The following is a 23,024-nucleotide window of genomic DNA, read 5'->3' as shown; positions in this document are numbered from 1 at the left end:
AGGTCAAACAGGTGGCTTGAGCTCGAAATTCCAGCATGCTTTTGCTGTTCACCAAGAGGTTAAACTGGGATATAAACTAACTTGGGCGCTACTACTTCATTCCCTTAACAGGTGGTTCAACTCAAATGTTTTAGAGTGGACTGCAGAAGAGGTCAATGCAACCTCCAATAGTCAACTTGTGACTCGGGACTAGTCTGTGAAAGACACCCTTCAGTCTTCTCCCATCCTCTCAGAGACTTGAGTTTTTACCCACCAGTTTCCACAGTTCTCACAGTTCCTGAGCACTGAGGTGGAAGGTGTGGTGAGACCCTGGCCTTCTGCCAGCCTCCTGCTGGTGGCTCTTACACCCAGCCGGCGATCTGGGCTAGTAGCTTCAAACTGAGAACAGAGCCACGATGGTAATGTACAGAGGTCAGAATAGTGTCTGTGCGGGAAATTTCAACTACGAGTAACTCAGCATGGGTTCCAGCATCCGGTGGATGAGTTTAAATGTTTGGCTTCCACTTTAAAGGTGCATTACCTCATCAAGCCATATCACGGTCCTCACCTACCATTTTAGGGGGTAGACAGATAAAAGGGTCATTACCTAGTCTCAACAACAACCCTGCAGGCTCAAACTATTTACAAAGGAGGAAACAAAAGCTAAGAAAGGCAAACATATGCCTACAACTAAGCCATCCATTTCTTGAAACTACTAAACTCTGGCATTGTAAGTAGCCTGAATACAGCCACAGATAATGTGGAAATGATGGGTATGGCTATGTTCCAATAAAACTTTGTTTCCAAAATCAAGACAGCAAAGGACCACAGTTCCCCTTAGATGATGGCAGAGGCATTCTTGGAATTCAATGGAAACCTCTTCTCACAGGTTTAGAATCTTTTACCTCCTTTCTCTTTGACCTGCCTAGACCATCTCTGCACTCAGTGCCCCTCCCACAGAGCAAGGACTTCAGGTCTTCTGTCTGACAACGGCTATCTCTGCATTCCCTGCCCACATATGAAAACCACAGAGATTTCTTTCTAGCATGCCCTTCTATGCAGTCTAATTAAGTAAAAACAAACCACTGGGAATGAAGCACTTATTTTTTATTTGTAAACTTAAGCATAATTAAAATCAGTGCAGAAAAATATTAGTTACATTGGGTAAAGGTTGACCTGGTTGTTTCAGTATTTGCTTTGGGGATCCAGTGAAGACAGTGGGTGTAGGAGAGAGCATCAATAACTGCGAACAGAATGGGAGGATGAACTGTGAAGACCCCACATGCTCTACTGGCTTCCAAAGGCATTCAGGGGGTCATCAAAAATGTTGGACACTTTGTGATCAGATCTTAGTTCAGATGTGACCTCTGCAGATTGGCTTTTGGGTTTGGACATCTTAGACTGGAGACCAGAGGAGAAAATATCATCTTTAAAAAGAGAAGAAAAAAAAAAAAAGCTGTTAAGATAGGCAAGAAAATGGGAATTTAAGACACATCCACACAAACTGGTGACCCATTTCTGATAACACACTGTACAGTACCAATACGCAAGTCAAACATTTTAGGTTCTGGTCCTGGCTCAGTTCGTGGCACCCAAATTTTATAATGATACATAAAAATCAGGTTCTTTTTTAGTATAAGTTTCTCACCTACAAAAGTGTGAATGTGCACATGAAGTGAGAAATAGTACAGCGGACTGCTTCTCTAACTCAGTCCTGGACACTGAACTTATTTCTATCTTCTTTCCACTCTGGCCTTTAAGGACAGTGAGAATGTGCAAAGAGAAATCCAATACAGAATAAAGGAGTCAATCGGACACATCTCCATGGTAAGAATGAAGTCTGATTCATTCATGTTAGTGTTTTAGACTTTTAACTATGCCACTTTCCCAGTAATGTAGAAGTAGTTTCTTGTCGGCTGCCAGCCCACAAATAATCACACAGACTAACTAATTATGAAAGCTTGGCCTACAGCTTAGGCTTGATCCTAACTAGCTCTTATAAATTAACCCATTTATATTAATCTATGTTCTATCATGTAGCATTACCTCTCTTCCATATTGCACCTCCGGTTTCCTCTCCATGTCTCCTGACATCTCCCTGGTGCCTAGATTCATGTCCCACTTCCTCTCTTTCTGCCTGGAAGTCCCACATCCTGCCGAACTATTGGCTATTCACCTCTTTACTAAACTAATCACAGCAATATATCTTCACACAGTATACAAATATCCTACAACACAATGTTATTGGTAGGATTCTAACATACCAAATTTCAGCATGTTGTACATAAAGACAGGTGTACAAAAATGATAAAGACCATGGCATTATCTATAACAGAAACTAGAAATGATCTAGATTGCCCGTAATAAGCTAACAGCTAAACACAAAGCAGTATCACTCAAAACACTGAAATTAAAGATTTCTATGTACCAACATGGAAAAATATTTAAGATGTGACTAGAAGTAAAACAGGTAAAGTCTGCTCTTACTTTAAAAATTGACTCTGTGTAAATATACAATAGTGCTATGTCTTAAAGGATGTACAACAAACTATTAATATTGCTTAGCTTTAAGGCTTTTGTTCCTCCACTTATAAATTTTTCTAAGTTGTATGAATGCTACCATAAGCATGTATGATAACTTAGTAATGAAAGAAAGTTATGTATGCCTGTGACCCCAGCAGCTGGGAGGGCTAAGATCAGGAGAGTGGTAAATTCAAGGTTAGCCAGGGCCACCAAGATCATGTGTCAAAACATGAACAAAGAAAAGCAACCCAAGTCTCTTCTACACTCTATGTAGTAGGACACATGAGGATAGAGCCAAGGTTTGCCGAGGGGACAGACTAGTGTGTCTTTGAAACAAAAGCTTTCCCTGCCAGTCCCAAGGGACAGACCTAGAGGGACAGAGGAAGAGAGGACATGTCCCAGCTCCAGTCCGGGTCTACCAACACATCAGGAGCCCAACATGGAGAGTTATCAGCATTTGGCTAGGTTGTTAGCTGAGGAGTGGGTGCAGCATGTTCATACATACATAGAATTCAGGGAGAGGCCAAGTCTGACATGCTTGATTCCACTGCACAGGCCTGCTCTCTTGTACTGACCCTCCAGTCCTTAAGCTGCTGTCCCTCACTGTCCAGCTGCTATTCTGACTCAACCGGTTTCATGGCCTGCTGATGGATTCGCCTTTCAAAACCAGTGCTTGTCAGATGATGGCAGTGAGCACTGAGATAACAGTGAGCTTCTACTTTCAGGTCAAAGGCTGGGCACTGTCTTAAACCTTGATACTCAGCATAACATAGGGTGGCCTCATGAAAATGACTAACTAGTCCATCTACACATCACATTCTTAGACTATCCAGGATTCCACAGCAAAGAAAGGAAGACCTACTGAGTGCTGTGGAATAATCGTCTGTACACTGTGAATATATATCACTATGATTGGTTTAATAAACCAACTTACTAATCGATAGCTGAACAGGATAACAGGAAAGCCAAACTAAGAATGATAGGAGGAAGAAGGGCAGAGACAGAGGAGTCACCAGCCAGATGCAGAGAGCAGGAGATGAACATGCCATGGTAATAAAGGTACAGCCACGTGGCAGTGCATAAATAAGGAATATAGGTTAACTTAAAATGTAAGAGCTAGTTAGTAATGAGCCTGAGCTATTGGCTGAACATTTATAACTAATATAAGCCTTTGTGTGATTATTTAGGACTGAGCAGTCAGGAAAGGAAACATCTGTTTACAACTGAGGAACAAAGTCCAAGAAAGGGCCAATGTGAACAACAGAAAATGTATTCAGTCAGTGAACAGTGATGCTTTCTGGTGCACTGCAGATAGCCATACTTACAGAAGGGGCAAGAAACCCATACTCACCTGTATCATCATCAAACATAGACTTGGCTTCCACTTTCTTTTTGGACTTTTCTTTGGGTTTTACAGTTAGGTCAGCAAAGATATCAATATTATCATCAAATAAGTTGGGTTCCAAAGTTCTCTCCTTCTCTCTCTTTTTTTGAAAAGGTTTAACTGCTTCCGTAGCAAATATATCATCCTAGTTAAGCCAAAAATAACTTTTATAAATAAAAGTATTTTTAAAACTAAAAATAGTTCAATAATTCATAGATATGAAGTGACCAGGATACTCATGCAGACTTCCCCATGGGCTGGAAGATACTACCCTAGGTCTCTGCACAACTGTCCTCATCATTCTTCCCGTCACAGTCCAAATACCAGCTCTGCAGTGAGGTGTCTACCAGGTCCAGACTGGAGAGCCACCTCCTGTGGAGGAGGAGAACCACCTCCTGCTGTGACTATGCTCTGCCCCAGGTAGTTTTCTTCATGGCATTTAGTGCCATTTGACATCACCTTAACTACCTGCTGCTCTGTTTGGATCTCGCGCCTCTCCTTGAAATATCGGGACAGAACAGGTGTCCTAGCTCTCCTGCTGACCCCAGGGCCACCATGCTCCATAAACATCTGCTGAACAACTACCACAAAAGCCTTAGCATCAAAACTCTGCTAAAGCAGAGTCCCAACTAGAGGCAGGGCTTAAACACACAAGCTGTAGCAATGGAGTTCATACATGTCACAGAACGACATGTCACTGACAGCAGCACCATTCTACAAGTTTAAAAAATAGCAAAAAAAGTAATTAAAAACATTTACTCTCTCTCTCTCTCTCTCTCTCTATATATATATATATATATATATATATATATATATATATATATATATATATATATCACAGCCCAAGGCTTAAGCTGTGGCTAACATGTACTGGGTTTTGGGCTTTATCCCCAGGACAACAATAACATTTTTTAAATAATTCAAGGCGTATAACAAAGATTAAAGGCAGTAAAAAATATCCTTAGTGTTATTAACAAGAGACTTAATCATGATTAATAAACAAGTAGACAGCAGACAAGCAACACACGCATACTCTATAGCTCAAGAAGCCAATCATTTACTTTCCTTAAAGACCCAGACATGAAGTATTTTTGTTACCTCAAAAATGTCTTGTGTTTTTGATATGTTGTCCTGATGGCTGTCAGGTTTCAACTCCTTCTTTTTGCCTTTCTGATCTGCAAAGAGGTCATCCTCATCTTCAAGGAGGGGGAAAGGGCTTCTTTTCTTTGTTGGTCTTGGTTTGACAGTCTGGAAGAGATCATCAGCACTGCTGGCCTCACTGAGAACAGGAAACACAAGGCTCTTCTCTTTACTTCCTCCTGACAAGTGGGCTGGGGTCTCTGCTGCCTTGACTTTTGTTCCCTCCATGGACTGTGATCCTAGGCTCTGGGGAAAGATGTCCCCTGAATCAAACAGGTCAGCCTCATTTCCAGTCTGAGGCAGAGAAGTCACAAAAAAGCTTCTGTCTCCTCCAGACAATGCAGGACCACTTTCCCAAGGTGGAGCAGCTGGGGCCACGGCTTTCTCAGAGCTGATCTCTTCACTGGCCATCCTGGGCTGCAGCTGAGGTTGATGGCCATTTGGTAAGACGGGACTACTGGCCAACTGTGCAGCAGGTCCTCTGGAGACACTCATGTCCTCGCTTTCACTGGACTCCTGGGCAGCCAGCCGCCTCGCAGCACGGGTCTGTGGTCTACGCTTTCCTCTCACTTTAACACGACTCTGCAAAGGCAAACACACACACACACACACCACACCATGATCTAATGGAAAAAGTTCAAAGCTAACACAGCAAAGACTCAGTAATTCAAAAAACCATATGTGGTTTGCTTCAACTAGGTGTCACCTAAGCCAGTGGTTCTCAACCTTCCTAATGCTGCGACCCTTTAGCATAGTTCTTCATGCTACTTCATAAGTGTACTTTTGCTACTGTTATGGATCATAATGAAAAATATCTGATATGGGACTCCAAGGGGTTCATGACCCACAGGTTGAGAAGCACTGACCTAAGGGAAAGATAAAGTTGTTTAAGATGTCTTTTTGATTGTGAGCCCAGCCTTTTACAACTGAGCCATCTCTCCAGCCCTCAAGATTTCTAAAAGGGAGTTAACCAGTTCCTACTATTCCAGGACTCAGTCTTTCCTAACCCTTTAGTATCCTCTGTCTCCAAGCTTTTTTTTTTTCCAGAAATATATTTTAGTTTAGTCTATGTATATTGGTGTTCTGCCTGCATACTGCATCCCTGTAGTGCCTGAGGAGGCGTGAAAGAGCATCAGATCTCCTGGAACTGAAGTCACAGACAACTGTGAGCAGCTGTGTGGGTGCTGGAACTGAACCCAGGTCCTCTGACCGAGCAGGCAGTGCTCTTCACCTCTTAAACCACCTCCTCCTCCTGTACTTCAATCTTTTGACAACAGTTTCATGCAAAAGAGCTTCAATGTTGCTGGAACCCCAGAAAACAGGAGTGCTGGTGTGCTGTGACTCAAAACACACACACACAAACGCCAGCACCTCCTCACCCCTTAATTCAAAGCCAGGCACCTCATCAAAAAAAAGAAAGAAAAGGACTGAGAGGGGTTCCAGCGCCAGCGTTATGAGGGTCTAGGGGCAGGAGATATGGCGTAAGAAAGAAGCAACTGACGGCGCTGTGTTCTACGTCAACAGACACCAATTCAAGTATTGGATGCTGTATGTCAAATGTGGCTGCCCATGAGAACCTTTGGTAGAACCTCAAAAGAGGAGCTTCTTAATAACTAAGATTTAATATTTCTGATATTTTCCAAAATAAAAAGGTATGTTTTGTTTGAGAAGATACAACCTATTTTGGACAAAATACTTAACTGTGTCTGTTTGCTTCAAAGAAATATCATGATTTTAGGAAGCTTTGAGTAATGAGGCTGGGAGCCTGAGCTGAGGGTAGATATAACCAAGATACATCGCATGCAATGTGAGAACTTGTCAGAGAATAAATAAAAGATATTCTTTAAAAAAAAAAAAAAAAAAAAACAATTTTAGGAAGTAGCTAATTTAAGCTTGAAAGATAACAAAAACAACAAGAGCTTTTTGGTTTTTGGTTTTTTTAACACAGGAAAAATAAACCTGAAAACACTAAAAATTATTTATCATCCAGGGACAGGTCATCCTGGGTCCTGCTGCCTACTTGGACACCTGTTAAGACTTCAGAGAGAAGGGAGATTGGAGAGAAAAAGAAAACTTCTAAGAGTTCATTTGAAGTCCACTAAGGACATCCTTTGCAACAGCTTTCCTAGTGGGCAGGAACTGCTTGGGATCCCAGAGAAGAGGGCCCAAGCCACAGGAAGCAGGGAAAACCACGGAAGTAAGGATGGCGTGGTGCTCCAGAGCATTGTGGGAAAAGCACTAGGGCTGGCGGGCAGCAACAGGACACAGCACGTTACTAGGGACTGAGGGCCTGGTGTGACCATATTTAAAGATCAGTGGGAAAGCAGAAGTGGGTAATGGAAAAGCAGAAGCACCATTAGGAAATGGAGAGAGGCAGACAGGAGGAAGGGTGAGTGCCCCTCAGGTGGAGACGGGAAGCTGGACTGCAGACTGGTCTAGAAAGCAGCAGTCAGGTTAGCCTGGTTCACAGAAAAACAAACAAACAGAAGACAGTTGCATCACCTTGTTTGCACTGTGTAAGGTGTCTGCCTGGGCTGGAAGATCGAAACTGACACCAGCCTCCTCACTCCCAGGAAGAGTGGGCACACGTTCCGGGACGTGGCTCCTTCCAGGTTCAGATGAAGGAAAAGCTAGTTCAGATGAAAGAGGCTTTGTTCCTGGGATCTGCAGAGCCGCTGTGGGCAGCAAGGCTGCTGGGTTAATGGCTAAATTTGCCTAAAGAAGAAAAACAGAACTCAGTATTTGTACTTAAACACAGGGGCAGATTACCAATTCTGTGACACATGATATCTGTGTTGCACACAGTGTAGAATACAAGAGAATATAAATGTAGGAAAATCACCTGATCCAGGCTCAGTGGGGCACATACTTGTGCCCATCACTGGGATCAAAAGACATTAAAGAGCAGTGCATAAGAAGCAACAACTAGGCAAGGGTGGAGGGTATGGTGTTGGCAGGGGAAGAGATGAGAGAATGCTTGGTAGCAGCTGAAAAAACTGAAAATCCACAAATTTTATAGGTGCCACAGGCAGGCAATGAAGACTCCAGATCCAATATAATTACTTGTATTTTCCCGATCCGACTGGATGGCTCTCTGCTTTTAAATGGAGTGAGACCTGAAGAATCCTGTGTGAAATTAAATTTAGTTAAAAATCCATTGAGGGAACAGGAAACAAACTGTGTCTTGGATTACATTCATATCTGTAAGTAAATCTGTGATGGAGCAAAGCTGTCCCTGTCTGCAGCTCTGTAACCCTGGCCCGGAGCCTCACAGCATTCACTCAATTGCTAGCATTACTTCACTGATGCCTCCTCCAACGGAGGAGGGAAGGCCATCACAGGACAGGCACAAGCAGGAAAGGGGGACTCTGGTGGTGAGTAAGAGCAGAGCTGTAGTTTTGTCCCAACATACCATGATGAGTTATCCAACATGGCAAATACCAAAAAAGCACACAAGCTCCCCACGGCCTGGTGCACAAGTTCTAAATACAGAAGCATCTCAATTCCAGATGAGGTAAGAGATATGCTAACCACGTGCCTCCAAGTGCAGGCATGGGGGCCTCAGTGAAATTTCCAGAGACAACTGCAGTTGTCTGGCTCCCTTTGTGAAAAAGCCCCACATGATACTGAGAGGACTCCCAGAAGGGAGGTTTTACAGCAACTATCTTGGAGCAGTGACCCTGAGGAGGAACCAAGAAAGCAGACGTTATTTGTATTAATTAGAATATAATTCTACTCCAATGAAGAAGCCCTGCGGGAGAAATGGAGGCACTAGTGAAAAATGATCTCTTATCTTATCCGAACATCAAACTGGAAACTGAACTTGGCATTTGTTCTAAATACAGTAATGATTACATACACAGGTCTCTCAAGTGGGGAAAAAAGTGGGGATAAAAGGATAGAGTGAAAGGGAGGGTGCTGGCTGCTAGTCCCTCTCTAACGAAGAATTCTGAGCAACCCTAGTTCTACGCCAGGAACTGTCTAAGCAGGACAAGGTAAGAGCTGAACGCCCTTGAGGAGAGTTCTAACCTGTGGTGTTTCTGCTTTCCATAAGCTTTTCTCTTTGCTACCTTGAGTAGACTCAGGAGTTTTCTCACTCTTTAAAGAAACAGGGTGGTCTTTTTTCAGTAATCCCTTTTTTTCTGGTACCTTCAAAAGAAAAAAAAAATCAGAGTCTATCATGTATCTTCAAAATTTTGAACAATACTGAAAACAGGAACCTGGCCTGTGGGTTTTGAAAGTCCATTAGCCAACTCATAGGTGGCATTTCAGAAACAGCATCCTAAGCACTGTGGTTTTTCTAGGGCTGAGATGCAGCTCAGTGGCAGTGGCAGAAGGATGGCCTGGCATGCACAGGTTTTAAGGGAAAAAAAAAAAAAAAAAAAAAAAGACTGTGACTTACACAGGAGTCCTTTCTGCAATAAAAAGGAAAAAAGTATACAAACCCTAATACAGCAGGAGAAAAATACACACAGACTAAAACTCAGATTTAAAGGTCTGCATCTGAAAGGAACAAAATGTAGTCCATATTATATGCAAGCGTCCTCCAATAAACTCTTTAAAAATCAACCAGGTCTGCACCACAATCTGAGACTCTGGATCAGTTAGCATTGTGAACTGAAAGCCACACCCTATGTACATACTGCCCCATCTATTATCTGTTACTCATTTACTAGGAAGCCTTACAATTTCTTCATCTTAGCCAAACTTTCATTTCCTATCCTCCCCAAGCCTGAGAAAAAAAAGCTGGTACCACAGGTTGAGTCTTGGCAGAGCTGAAAAGATCATCGTCTTCATCATCACCAAACAGGCTCCCACCACGGGGCACTGACAACTGAAAGAAATCACACGTAGATCACACATCCCAAAGTGGAGCCATTTACCACACTGTGAACCACCTACACCACGAGCCACACAAGCTCTAACAGGGGACTAGAAGGAACTAACCCTGGTTTTTTTGGTGCCAGAGAAAAGATCAACATCTGGGTCATTGTCCTTTTGCAGCTTGTGGCTGAAAAGCAGCTCTTCATCCTGGAAGACGCCTGTGCTCTTGGGGCGGCCATCAGTTTTGAGACCCTTGGCAAAAGACAACAGACACAACAAAGATGTGGTAAAAGTCTGACCACGGCCTACATGCCAATCACCAGGGGAAAGACACTCACAAACAGAATACTATATAGTTACCCGAAATAGTGCTGGTAAGTGAATTATCAAAAACAGTGGTGAATAAGTTTGTAAATACAGATAGCATATGCACAATCTTTCAACCTTCATGTAGTACCTAAATTTTTTATTACCTCCACCCTATGCCAACCCCACCAAAAAATAACCCAATCCTAACCCATTAGTTCCATACTGACTGAAGAAGCAGCACTCTGGGGGTAAAGCCAAACCACACCTATTTCTCCATTTCATTTCCGAAGGAAGAACAATGTAGAAATTACTATGAACAATTTATTTGGCTTGGCATTAAAAGGAGGAGGGCTGGAGAGATGGCTCAGTGGGCAGTGTCTACGGCACAAGTATGAGGACTGAGTCCCACCACCCCACAACCACGTAAGAACCTATCTACAGCCCCAGGTCTGGGGCAGGACAGAGGGCTGAAGACCAAGAAGAACTCACTGCCCATCATCCTCAATAATCAGTGAGAGGCTGTCTCAAAAATTAATGTGGAGAGCTACAGCAGGAGAAGAAAACTCCCAATGCCAACCTCTGGCCTCCACAACCATGACCATAAACATGGCTGTCATCCTGCACACACAACCACATACAGAAAAGAACTGCAACCTACATGGCTGACAACCTAGGTGTCCTGGCTGGTTTTGTGTCATCAGAGAAGAAGGAGCCTCAGCTGAGGAAATGCTTCCATGAGATCCTGCTATAAGGCATTTTCTCATTTAGTGATCAGTGGGGGAGGGCCCAGCCCACTGTGGGTAATGCTGTCCCTGGGCTGGTGGTTCTAGGTTCTATAAGAAAGCAGGCTGATGGTGGTGCATGCCTTTAATCCCAGCACATGTGAGTTCGAGGCCAGCCTGGGCTACAGAGTGAGTTCCAGGAAAGGCGCAAAGATACAAAGAGAAACCCTGTCTCGAAAAACCAAAAAGAAGAGAGAGAGAGAGAGAGAGAGAGAGAGAGAGAGAGAGAGAGAGAGAGAGAGAGAGAGAAAGAAAGAAAGAAAGAAAGAAAGAAAGAAAGAAAGAAAGAAAGAAAGAAAGAAAGAAAGAAAGAAAGAAAGAAAGAAAGCAGGTTGAGCAAGCCATAGGGAACAAGCCAGTAAGCAGCACCCTCCATGGCCTCTGTATCAGCTCCAGCTTCCAGATCCTGCCCTGTTTGAGTTCCTGTCCTAACTTCCCTCAGTGATGAACTGCAAGTGTAAGTTGAATAAACCCTTTCCTCCCCAACTTGCCCTTCAGTCATGGTGTTTCGCCACAACAACAGAAACCCTAAGACACTAGGGTTTATAATTTGTTAAGATAAAAGTCAGTGGTTTTTTTTTTTTTTTCAGCATATTCACAGTTGTAAAACCATCCCAATCTAAAGTTCTACACTTGTATCTCACCACCCTTCACAAAAAGCTAAACAATTAATGGTCGTGTGTGCTTACTGTCTACCCTCTTCTCTCAGCCCCAAGCTCTCTCTTCACGTGTGTAGTGTACACACAAGTGCACATCTGTGGGTAGAAGCCACGGTTAAGATCACGCGTCCTCTTCAGTCACTCCCCACTGAAGACAGGGTCTCTCACTGAACCTGGAGCCACAATCTGACAAGACAGACTGGCTAGCATGTAAAGGGTACAGCTGTTCTCTCCTTCCACCTCCACAAGGGTTCCGAAGACAGAACCAGGTCCTCAGTCTTGTGCTGCAAGCACCTGTTCTCAACAAGCCCTCTCACTGGCCCCTGGAATGCAGTTTTGCATGTGTAAGTCCTGCAATGTTTTCAGTAAGTGTTCCTAGGTATTTTACCTTTTTGTTGATGCTGGAAATGGAATTTCTTATTTTCGGATAAGACTACATAAAACTATAATATACTGATACACTGATTTTATATCCTGCACATGTTGTTTAGATATTCTGTAGTTTTTAGGACTTCCTGTTACCTGACATAGACAGCCTCTAACTTGGACACCTCACCTAGAGCCTCGAGTACAAGGCTGGCTACAATGGCAAGAGGGAGGGAGTATCCCTGTCTTACACCCTTAAGGGAAAGTTTTCTGTATTCAGCCTGAAGCATGTCAACTGTGAGTTTTCATGGATGCTCTGACCAAACTGAGGATGCTTCCTTCTACATTTAATTTGGTTAAGTGCTCTTTTGTTTTTGCTTTTTAAATCATGAAAGGGCTTGAACTTTTTCAAATATCTTTCTGTATCCATCAAGAGGACAATGTGCTTTCCATTCTGCACTTTATTAACATAATATATTACACTGACTGATTTTCATATAGTCAACTACCTTTGCAGTCTTAAGAGAAATTCCACTTATGTTGGCTTTTCCTCTTATTTTTCTAAACTAGGTTTACTAGGACTTTGTTGAGCATTTTATCATCTATTTTCAGAAAATATTAGTCTGTAGTCTTAAGATCTATCTGGTCTTGGGCTGGAGAGATGGATTAGTGGTTAAGAGCATTGACTGTTCTTCCAGAGGACCTGGGTTGGGTTCCCAGCACTCACATGGTAGCTCACAACCATCTGTACCTCCAGTTCCAGATGATCCAATGTCCTCTTCTAGATTCTGTGGGCACCACGCACACATGTGATGCACAGATATACATGCATGCAATCCACTCGTATACATAAAATAAAATTTTAAAAAGACGTATCTGTCTAGTTTGGGTTCAAAACAATAGTAGCCTCACGGAACAAGGCTACTATGTTCAGCAGTGAAATTATTGGAATATGTACTGTCTGTCTTTCTAGCTCTGGGTTACCTCACTCAGTATGATATTGTCCAGTTCCATCCCTTTCATGCAAATTTTATGATTGTATTTTTTGTTAGAGCTGAATGGTATTCCATTGTATATATGTACCACATTTTTATGATTCAGTCATGAGCTGAAAGACATGTAGATTGTTTCCATTTCTTGGCTATTGTGAATGGAGCAGCAACGACCATAGCTGAGCAAGTATCTGTGGAACAGGATGCCAAGGAGTGGTACAGCTAAGTCATATGATGGATCTACTTTTAATGTTGTGAACACTCTCCACACAGATTTCCAGAGTGGCTGCACCAATCTGCACCAACAGTCCCATCAGCAGTGATGAGGGTTCCACCTCCCCATACATGCTCTAGCATGTGTTGCCAGTTGTTTTCTTGATCTTAGCCATTCTGACTGGGGTGAGATGAATCTCAAAAGCAGTGAAAGAAATACATGCGGGAGTGAAGAATGAGGAAGGAGAGTAAATAACACTAAGGATGTTTGAAAAGGCCATAGGGAAACGCAGTCTTTTATAAGGTTACTAAAAAGACATGTTTGTGTGTTTATGCTTGTTTCTATGTATATATAGTTTAAATGGAGTTATACACATGGGTGACAATGCTCCCTGCAAGGGCCATAAACTAACCAAAACTCCAGTTCCAAGCATAGGAAACTTCTGTTCACATTGTTGTCAGGGGGTTCCAAGAGACACCCCAAATAATATAGGTTATTGCCATCATCCTTGATTGCCTCTAACAACTTGAAAGTAAGAAAGATCCTCTGGCCATAGACACCACATACTACAGACACAGGACTTGGAAGAATTGAGCTAGACATGACTTGGAAGCCTCCTACCCTGATGACTACCTCTCCCAACTATTGGAAGGTGCTATGTAAGCTGACAAGGGAGAAAAATCAATCAGTGTCCTAACTAGGTGTAGAGACAGCCCAGTACGACCTCCCTAATGGTAAAAAAGCGGCACTTTTATTCCGACTGTAACAATAGCTGTCTAATTGGACTTAAGCAGACTCAACAGGAGGAAGTACATGCCTAGTACTGTAAACCTAGCCTAATAGCTGGGCTGAAGAGGTCTAGACTCTAGAGGAGAACCTACTACCGACATTTTCCTAAACTAATCCAATTTCTAACTATATTCTAAATACTTATCCTTGTGCCCATACATGTGTAGCTCTTTGTGCAGTAGAGACCATCACAGAGATCCAAAACCAATGGCAGATGAGCAACTACAAGAAAACCCACATGGCCTGCAAAAGCTAACACAGTTTTCATACAGCCCTTTAGAGAAAAGGTGTTCTGACACCTGATATACTGAGAAATGGCCCTTCCACCACTAATATTTCTAAAACTGAATGCGAGCATAACTGAAGTACACACATCTGCCCTAACTCCCCTCTCCTACTATTTACTCTTATAATGAGCCAACTCTCTCAAGAGCAACAAGGTCTGCACATCTCAGAAGAAGCAAGTGAGACTCTAATTCCCTACCTAACCTGACGGATGTAAGGAACAAGCCACTGATGTGACTGGGGATCACCATCTGACTAGAGAGAATCATTAACACTTGTACTGAAAACCACGATTTCCTCCGTACCTCCCCAGTCAGCAGCAACAGCCTGTTTGAAAGGGAATTCCGTCCTCTCCTGTAGGCACGAAAACATTTACTGCTCTCTGCTCACCTTTTCCAGTTCCTTCTGCGGCACACAGGTGTTGCTTTGATCTTCCACTTTATCTTCCTCATCAAACAAACTGAGGACAGTTTTGGTTCTACCCTTGGTTCCTCTGTCCAATGGAGATGAAGAAGAAAATAAATCAGGCCCGACTGCTTCCTGGTCAGATGCAGTAAAAAGTGCTTCCTACAAACAGAAATAAGAAAAAATTAATTGCTAGAAATTAAAATCCTATCATGGCCTTCATAAGCTTGCCATTAATTCATTAACTGCCACATTAACATGACTCAGTGCAACACAGCTTATAACATATACTACCATGTGACCAAGAGGCTAGAACAGACAATTCACAGTTAAAGATGATTTTTCCAAATCATGTTAAGCCAGAGGCTCCTTTTCCTCTTACGAAGTGAAAGGGTAGTTATAACTTGATGTACACAAGTTGCTTATTTACTAGAAAGAATTTCTAAATTATAATGTCAATAGATGTCAATCATAAGGAATGGATCTTAATTCCTAGTTTTAATATGTAAGTCCTAGAGGGAAACTTAACCAGCAAAATCACACACTCAAATTGTAGCCTTACAATGTTCATCTACATAGAACAATTTCTAACATGACACTAAAAGTGCAACATTAACCCAACAGTATCACAACTTAGGCAAGATACTACTGGTCAAAACAAGAAAGAAAGATAATTTCCAACTAAACACATTATTGACTGTAGAGTGTATTCCAACTTTCAAAGTGGAAAAGCATGTTTCATTAGAGAAGTGATACTATATAAAGTAATTCCTACTTTGTGAAAGACAATATGCTAAGTGCTGATGAATAAAAAACCAAGCAAGCGAACAAACCTAATCCTCAGGGAGTTTACACTTAGCTGAGGGACAGGGCAGCAAAACAGTTTGAGTCAAGGATAGAATGGGCTGTGACAGGGTAATTCAGGTTCATATACAGCCACTAGGAGGGGAAGAGTAGAGTGACTCAGTTACACATGAGTGTCACTGTAGCCATCGGGAGCCTCTGTGGGAAAAGTAAATGAAATGTTCTTCACACAGGCCTTGGGAGGAACTAAACCTGAGCAGCTGGACCTACAGAGTACAGAGAATTAGTAAAACATGGGACACACCATAGACAGGAAGCAACTACTGACATGAATCCCCAGTCACAGCCAGCAGCCCGAGCTGAAGGCCTCCAAAAGAGACAACGAACCCTCAGAACAGAATGTTAATGTTAGAGGAAAAACCATTTCACGTGGCTCTGATTTCATCAACATCAACCAGAAGTAAAAGCATGGCAACCTAGCTTCATGGAAGGACAGCTGAGCTCAGAAGTGAGGACTATGAGCCAAGGAAACCAGGCACATCAGAGGAAAGCAAACAGAGAAAATGCACAGGATAAATCAGCATGAAAAACGAGATAAGGAAAAGCATCTGCAGAGAGGCAACAGGCAGTTATCCAACATGACACTAATATAAAAGATTTTCTTTTCACTGTGCCCAGAAATTCAGCTATCAAGGAACCTGATCGAGGAGTCCCCGGACAGCAAGAACACAGGCTATTTTCTTACCACCCTGAGTGTTTTCTAGTCTTCCTACAAATACACTTTTTATGCAAAAGCACTTTCAGTGTTGGAAAATGTAGGAGAGTGTACATGTTACAAATGGATCGGAAAAGCAAAAATGCAGCTTACCTTCTTTACCACATTAGCTACATCAGCATTCCCCACCTCTGGGGACACTTTGGCGTTATCAACCTTCACATCCACAGATTTCACACCGGATGGTACCTCATTCTCCTCCTCATCACTGAACAATGATGGCACCTCAGAGATGCTCTCTTTTTTCTACCAAGAGAAGAGAAAATGGCATCCACAATGATTAAAAAAATGCCTGAATAGAATGGCGATGTATAAAGCCAGCCAAAAGCAGTCCATTCATGAGCTAACTATGATGCAGGGAGGGCAGATAGGACAGTAACTGTGGCCTCAGTATGGAAGACATAACAGATAGGATTCCTTCAGACTTGGGATCCCAGCACTTGAGACTTGGTTACTGTCACCAGGACAATGACTAGGCGCTCTCCTCTTACACGTCTCCTGTATGACAACACTCCAAATCTGTGCTCCTTGCAATGAGCCACAGCAACCAGCCAACCCGCCATGCCCTTCTCCTTGTCTGCAGCTCCTCTTGGCTTGCCAATCCTTAATGTAATGCCAACTCTCACACTGCCACACCCTGGGTTCCTCCTCTGTCTGAAGACTATCTTCATGTTTACAGAAAGTCCCAGATGTAAATGTCACCCAAGGTTTCTCTGTTCTCTTCAGTATCAGTTGCTTGTCTGAATAAACATAATATTTCACTCTTTCCCTGGTCCTTACTTTACCTTATTCCTTATCTACCTGTCCACGTTTCTGAAAGTACCATACACTAAATGACCAGGCACAGCAATTTACACAAAGTAGTTACTCAAGTTTGCAAGACCTTCAGCTCAGTTCATCAATTCATTCTTTGGAAGGCAGGGAGTTGAAAGAGTAGGAAACTGAGGTTATGGGACCAAGCCGGAGTTACCCACAGCCTACAAGCTATGAGGAAGTAATGACTAAGCAAGGTAGGAAGGCTGATGTGGGAAACTATGGAAGGACAATACTAACATAATTGAAAATATTACAAACAAAAATTGGGGTAAGAGAATTTTTAGTTATCATCAGGAAGAGAACCTTAAAATGAAAAATGATTTCAACTTGAAATCAAAAAAGACGGACGTTCACAAAGAATGCAGAAGACAACAGGCAATACTTAAGTGATTAAAGGACAAAAAGTAGAACACAGTAGATGGTTACAGTTTAAAGATGAAGTGCCCCCAAAGGCCCACGCATGGAGAGCTTGGTCCCAGCTAGTAGCGCTGTTTGAAGAGTTCTAGCAACTTTAGGACATAGGACATTGCTGGAGGAAGGTCACAGAGAGGATGTGTCCTTGGGAGCTAAGTCTTGCCTTCCTCTATCCTGTCCTCCTGTGTCCTATCCACCATGAATTGAGTAGCCTCAGTTACCATGATGTTCTACCTTGACACAGGTCCAGAAGCAACGGAACCAAGGACTGAGAACTGACCCTCTGAATCATGAGCCAACATGAGCCTTTCCTCCTTTATGGTAACTGTTGTCACAGCAGCTCCAAGGGCGGGGTTCAGATCTGACAAGGTGGCATCTCTACTCAAGGAGCACAAGCTTACAGGTATTTTCTGGGTCTAGGAAAACTAGTACCATTGTTGCAGGAGGAACAGATGCAGGAGAAAAGCCAAACAGAGAGCTTCCACTATCAGCATCATCTTCAAAGAGGAGTGACGTTCTCTGAGTCTTCTTTTGGCTAAATGAACAAACAGAAGATCAAATTCAGGAGGAATACCATTTAAAAACAAAAGGACCATTCATTCTTTTTTGGCCACATCCACAATAACCAACCTCCTACCATTTGTTGACTTTGTATAGTTTAAAGCTGATGATTTGAAAAGCCTTTGGACAGACAGACTTCGATCTTAGAGGCATCAGCCTCTGCCTATCAGAAGAGCCTCTGTAGAGGAGCCCAGAGACCTGCTCGTGAAGCCCTATCAGTCACTTTCTACATGGTGCACCTGCACCAGCTCTTAGATCTGACAGGCACACTGTACTCCTGGTAGTCACAAGCATAGAATTCTCCACTGCCACCTTCTCCAACAGAGACTGAACTAAGGATGGCTATGCCTACTTTTAGCATGGCCAGGAAGGCAGCTGAGCCACAGACCACAGAGCCAGAGTCAGCTTTTGAAAAGTAATCCTCTTTTCTGCTTTCTGCTTCTTTGATTCAGAGTAGCTTTACTGGGATATAATTTACATAATAAAATTACCCCCTTTAAAACATACCTTTCAATATCTTTAACATATTAAGAGCTGAACACTATCACCACATTTTCATTGCCTCAAAGGAATCCCATGATCATTAGCAGTTAACTCTCAATTCCTGTCTCCCCTCAACTCCTAGCAACCACCAACCTACTTCCTCACTCTGGGTGGGTCCATTCTGAACATTTCATATAAATAGAATCATATAATCTGCGATCATATGTGACTGACTTCTTCAATTAATGTATTATCTAGGTCAACTCATGTCCTATCATATATCAGCACTTTATTCCTTTTCGGTGAATAATAGGCCATCGTGTGGTTCCACAACATTTTGTTTATCCATTCATCACCTGAGGGACATTTAGGTTGCTTCTGCTTTCTGTGTATTTATGGATCAATGCTACAATGGACATTCTTGTACAAGTTTTTATCTGAGCACATTTTCATTTGTCTTAGTTGTATACCAAAGAGTTAAATTATTTAATCACATGGTAACCCAGGCTTAACATTCTGAAGAAACACCAAAACCATTTTCCAAAGTGACTGCACCATTTTATATTCATCCACATCTTTACCAATACAAAACCCTTATTGAGATCTGATCAAATCTGTGAATTAATCTCTACACACAGTCTATAGACATCTTCAAGGACAACTTGAGGTATAAAGAATCTGGGGCAGAAAGCATCACTGAAAGGCAGGAACTGTGTAGCTGGCACCAAGACCTCAGAGTGGACATGTTTCAGGTCATCAGGTTCACGGCAATGAGTGTGGTAGGGCACATGTGCACAGAGGATGCTCAACTACAGTGGAGACACAGAGGGGCAGGTAAAGGCAGAGCCATGCCCCTGCTCTAAGCCCCTAAGTTCTTCTCTTCCTCAAGGCTGGATTACAGAAGCTTCTTAAAAAAGAGAACTTGCACTGACCCTTGACACAAGAAGGTCAGTAAAAGCAACAAGAGTATCCTGGAAAGAACAATTCAAATAAAAACAAGAGAATGACACATTTCCTTGCACTGTGATGAAGGATGCAGATGTGCCAGCTGCCTCACAAAGCATCTCACGTTACCAGTGCACCGTTATCTCAATAGAACTGAAAGATGAAAAATCTGAGGCAAGAGAAGTTAGGGAACTTGTCCAAAGTTATTCAGATAGGAACTGTAGAGACAGAATTTAAAGCTTTGTTAGGATATCAGACACTCTCTATTCTGAACCAGAGGCCACAGATTTACCAGGTGTCATATCTTGGGAGCCTAAAAGCAGAAACAATAATGACTGAGGAGATGTGACTATTTAGAGAAAACTGAGGTACTTTATTAAACCATTTATGAAGACCACTATCTAATGCATGGTATTTCAACATTGAATGGACTGTCTGTTTATTCCACTACTGTTCAGCTGAGCTTTGAAGTAATAATCATTTACAACTCTCCAGAGAAAACAGGTTAAATGCAGGAGTCACTCTCAATACACAGCTACCCCGGCAGCACAGATAGCCTGGCCCATGTCACTCTCCACAAGTCACCAGCTTCAGCTCAGACAATCACCCAGACCAGAAGACGTGGTCAGTACCTGCTGGCAGTCTACTCCTAATAGAATGATTTTCAACATTCAGGATTTCTATCAAAGTATCAATTTTTTAAATATCTTTCTTTGGGTAGCACTAAAAGGGGGGCTGGAGGGCATAAGCTATAACAATCTCATTCTTAAACCCCTAAGTCCAAAAAAAAAAAAAAAACCTGTTTCAAGGTTAAGAACATGGCGGAGAAAAACAATCAAGGCAAACTTTCCCACTGAAAAGCAAGGTCAGCCACACCTGTGAATGTGTGACACCGAGACATCAACCACTAGCCACAGAAACACTGTCTCACACACTAAACCTTTGCCTGCAATTGTAAAGATCTCACCTGTCCTTTGCAATAGCAAACAGATCAACTTCATCATCATCCTCCTCAAATAGGTTGGTCTTTTTCCCAGCCTTTGCTTCTTGGCCTTGGATGGTCCTTGAGTCCCATAGTTCTCCTTTGGACTTACTGTCAGGTGCTAACTTGGTATGTGAATCAGTAATATTCCACTGGTCCTTAAAACATAAAACATGCATTAAAAGTCTATAGGACAATGCTGACAGAATGGCTAGGTGGGCAAAAGCACTTGCTACATAAGCCTGAGGACCTGAGTTCAAATCCCCAGTTCCCATGTGGCCACACATGACAGTATCCCCAGCACTGGGAGGTGGAGAGCAGAGCTGGGTGGGTTCCAGCCTAGTCAAACCACACAAGGACAAGAGCAAGCCCCATCGCCTCTACTCAACACACACGGACGGATGGACACACACACACACACACACACACACACACACACACACACACAGAGAGAGAGAGAGAGAGAGAGACACGCACGCACGCACGGATTTCGATAAGGAACATGAAAATAAAGTAGGATCTGTCAAGATCCTCCAAACCAGAATCAAGCACACTCGCAGGCCGGCCCCGTCCCTGACCCCGGCCGGGTTCTGGACCACACCCCTCTCTCACTCGTGTGTCCTGCACGTGTGTTCCAGTTTCTCTCTGCTAGGGCCGCCTTGTGGAAAGACAAATTAACCTGTCTATCTGAAAGAGTCGAAATTAATTACACAGGGGACAAACAAAGAGAAACATAAAAGTAAAAATACGGCCACGTTGGAAGGGGATATTTTAAGTAAAATCCTGAAGCAAAAAGGAAAGGAGGTCAGCAGGACAGGGAAGGGGGACAAGAGAAGGTAATGGGGTGTGATGCTCAAATACTGTGTGCACATATGAAAACTATAATTTATAAATAAAGGCTAATGGTTGAGAACTGTTCCTCTAAGCAACCATGTGCAGCAATGATTACAGAGCTTTAAAGAAAATTCTAGTCAGAAGGCCACATCTACAAGTAATACTCTTTAAAGTCCCCAGATGATCCCAGGGGGAGCCAAGCAGGGAGTGAACCCTGGTCACTGTCATTCTGCTTTTCTTTTTGCTCACCAGCTTTGGCTAGGACTGTTCTTTTCCTGACACCACTACGGTGGGAAGATTTCCACAAGGCAACTGATTACAAACATGTGAAGAGAAAAGAATGAGGGCTGGGTAGGTGGCTGAGGGAGGGGAGATAAGAGCACTGCAGAATAAGTATGAGGACCTGAGTTCAAATCCCCAGCACCCACATAAAAAATACTGGCCACTGCAATGCATGGGCCAACTGGAGGGGATGGAGACATGAGGATTAACAGGGTCTGCCAACCACCAGCCTAGCTCTGGTTCAGTGAGAGACTGGCTCAAAGAACAAGAGGGATAGAGCAGGACACCTGGTATCCGCCCCTGGCTTCTGGGAAGGCTCATCTGTACACATGTGCTCATCAACTACAAATATGTATTATACACACACACACACACACACACACACACACACACACACACACACAGACATGGGGGGCAGGGAGTCTATAATAAATATGCAAATTTGAGCAGAAAACATAAATTAAGTCATTTTAAGTTGCTGTCAATAAACACTATTATAGTTACAATTTGTCTGTAACCTGGTACCCTCCTAACATCCCTCTAATGAAAGTGCAAAACATTACTAAATAGGAATATCTTCCTTTTTAACAGCTTAAATTTCTTTCTTTTGAGAAGGGGTCCCAGGTAGTCCAGGCTGGCCTTAAATCACTATGTGGCTGAGGATAATCTTGAACTACAGCTCTACCTCTCAAATACCAGGAATATAGACAGGACCTGGGAACTCAACACAGGCTTTCTAATATATCAGGTGGGCTGGCTAGTTTTGTGTCAACTTGATACAAGCTAGCATCATTTTTGAAGAAGGAACCTCAACTGAGAAAATACCCCCACCAGGTTGGCCTGTTGGGCATTTTCTTGGCATGGGAGGGCAGAGCTCACTGTAGGTAGTGCTACACTTTGGCTGGTGAACCAGGGTGTTATAAGAAAGCAGGCTGAGTAAGCCATGAGGAGCAAACTAGTACATGTACCCCTCCACGGCCTCTGCTTCAGTTCTTGCCTCCAAGTTCCTACTTTGAATTCCCTCAGTGATGGACTGTTGCATGGAACGTAAGCTAAAATAAGCCCCTTTCTCCCAACGTTGCTTTTGGTTATGGTGTTTGATCATAGCAATAGAAACCCTGAGTTAAGACACTAACCAAGCACTTTATCTCCTGGACTGAAACTCCAGTACTTTTCACAGCTTTTGATTTTGTATTATTCTTATTTTATTATTTTCCTACGCTGGACATAGACACAGGGTCTTGCTCATGTTGGATATGTATGGCACAATTAAGTTACATCCCAAGTGCCAGGAAGACCTTTCATACTCAGGGCACTAAATTTTATTACAGTGATTGCTTCTCATCCTTCTTAGATAAAATGTAAATCTAAATCTCATTTATATTTATGGTCTTCTGCTCAGGTAAATCTGAATAATGATTAAGCTACTATTGATTTTGCTGATCTATATCCAAATCACACTGTCCTACAGCAAAGG

General features: G+C 42.7%; 1 protein-coding gene and 1 long non-coding RNA gene across 9 annotated transcripts in view; one reads left to right on the top strand and one right to left on the bottom strand.

Moving 5' to 3' along the window:
- Positions 1–1,065: 1,065 nt before the first annotated feature.
- Washc2c (WASH complex subunit 2C) overlaps positions 1,066–23,024 on the bottom strand; it is a 59,694-nt gene continuing 37,735 nt past the window's right edge. For 4 of the 8 annotated variants that reach the window (XM_042273901.2, XM_042273903.2, XM_042273900.2 and 1 more), the window contains 12 exons: positions 20,417–20,589; positions 17,893–17,995; positions 16,324–16,476; positions 14,637–14,813; positions 9,974–10,102; positions 9,780–9,860; positions 9,056–9,175; positions 8,090–8,152; positions 7,529–7,741; positions 4,985–5,608; positions 3,854–4,031; positions 1,066–1,406 (listed from right to left, as the gene is read on the bottom strand). In XM_042273901.2, coding sequence (XP_042129835.2) covers positions 1,267–1,406; positions 3,854–4,031; positions 4,985–5,608; positions 7,529–7,741; positions 8,090–8,152; positions 9,056–9,175; positions 9,780–9,860; positions 9,974–10,102; positions 14,637–14,813; positions 16,324–16,476; positions 17,893–17,995; positions 20,417–20,589 — 2,154 coding nt within the window. In that variant the 3' untranslated portion in view covers positions 1,066–1,266. The remainder of the gene's footprint in view (positions 1,407–3,853; positions 4,032–4,984; positions 5,609–7,528; positions 7,742–8,089; positions 8,153–9,055; positions 9,176–9,779; positions 9,861–9,973; positions 10,103–14,636; positions 14,814–16,323; positions 16,477–17,892; positions 17,996–20,416; positions 20,590–23,024) is intronic. The other 4 variants (XM_076567675.1, XM_076567676.1, XM_042273905.2 and 1 more) reach the window with 1 other exon arrangement.
- LOC143272478 (uncharacterized) lies at positions 1,405–4,084 on the top strand. Its single transcript, XR_013050094.1, has 2 exons — positions 1,405–1,806; positions 3,690–4,084. It is a non-coding gene; the product is annotated as an uncharacterized LOC143272478 (long non-coding RNA).

This window comes from Peromyscus maniculatus, chromosome 3 (assembly GCF_049852395.1).
Source record: "Peromyscus maniculatus bairdii isolate BWxNUB_F1_BW_parent chromosome 3, HU_Pman_BW_mat_3.1, whole genome shotgun sequence".
In the NCBI taxonomy this organism is placed as follows: domain Eukaryota; kingdom Metazoa; phylum Chordata; class Mammalia; order Rodentia; family Cricetidae; genus Peromyscus; species Peromyscus maniculatus.
The sequence above is the reverse complement of the archived record's forward strand: the minus strand, read 5'-3'. Positions and strand labels throughout refer to the sequence as shown.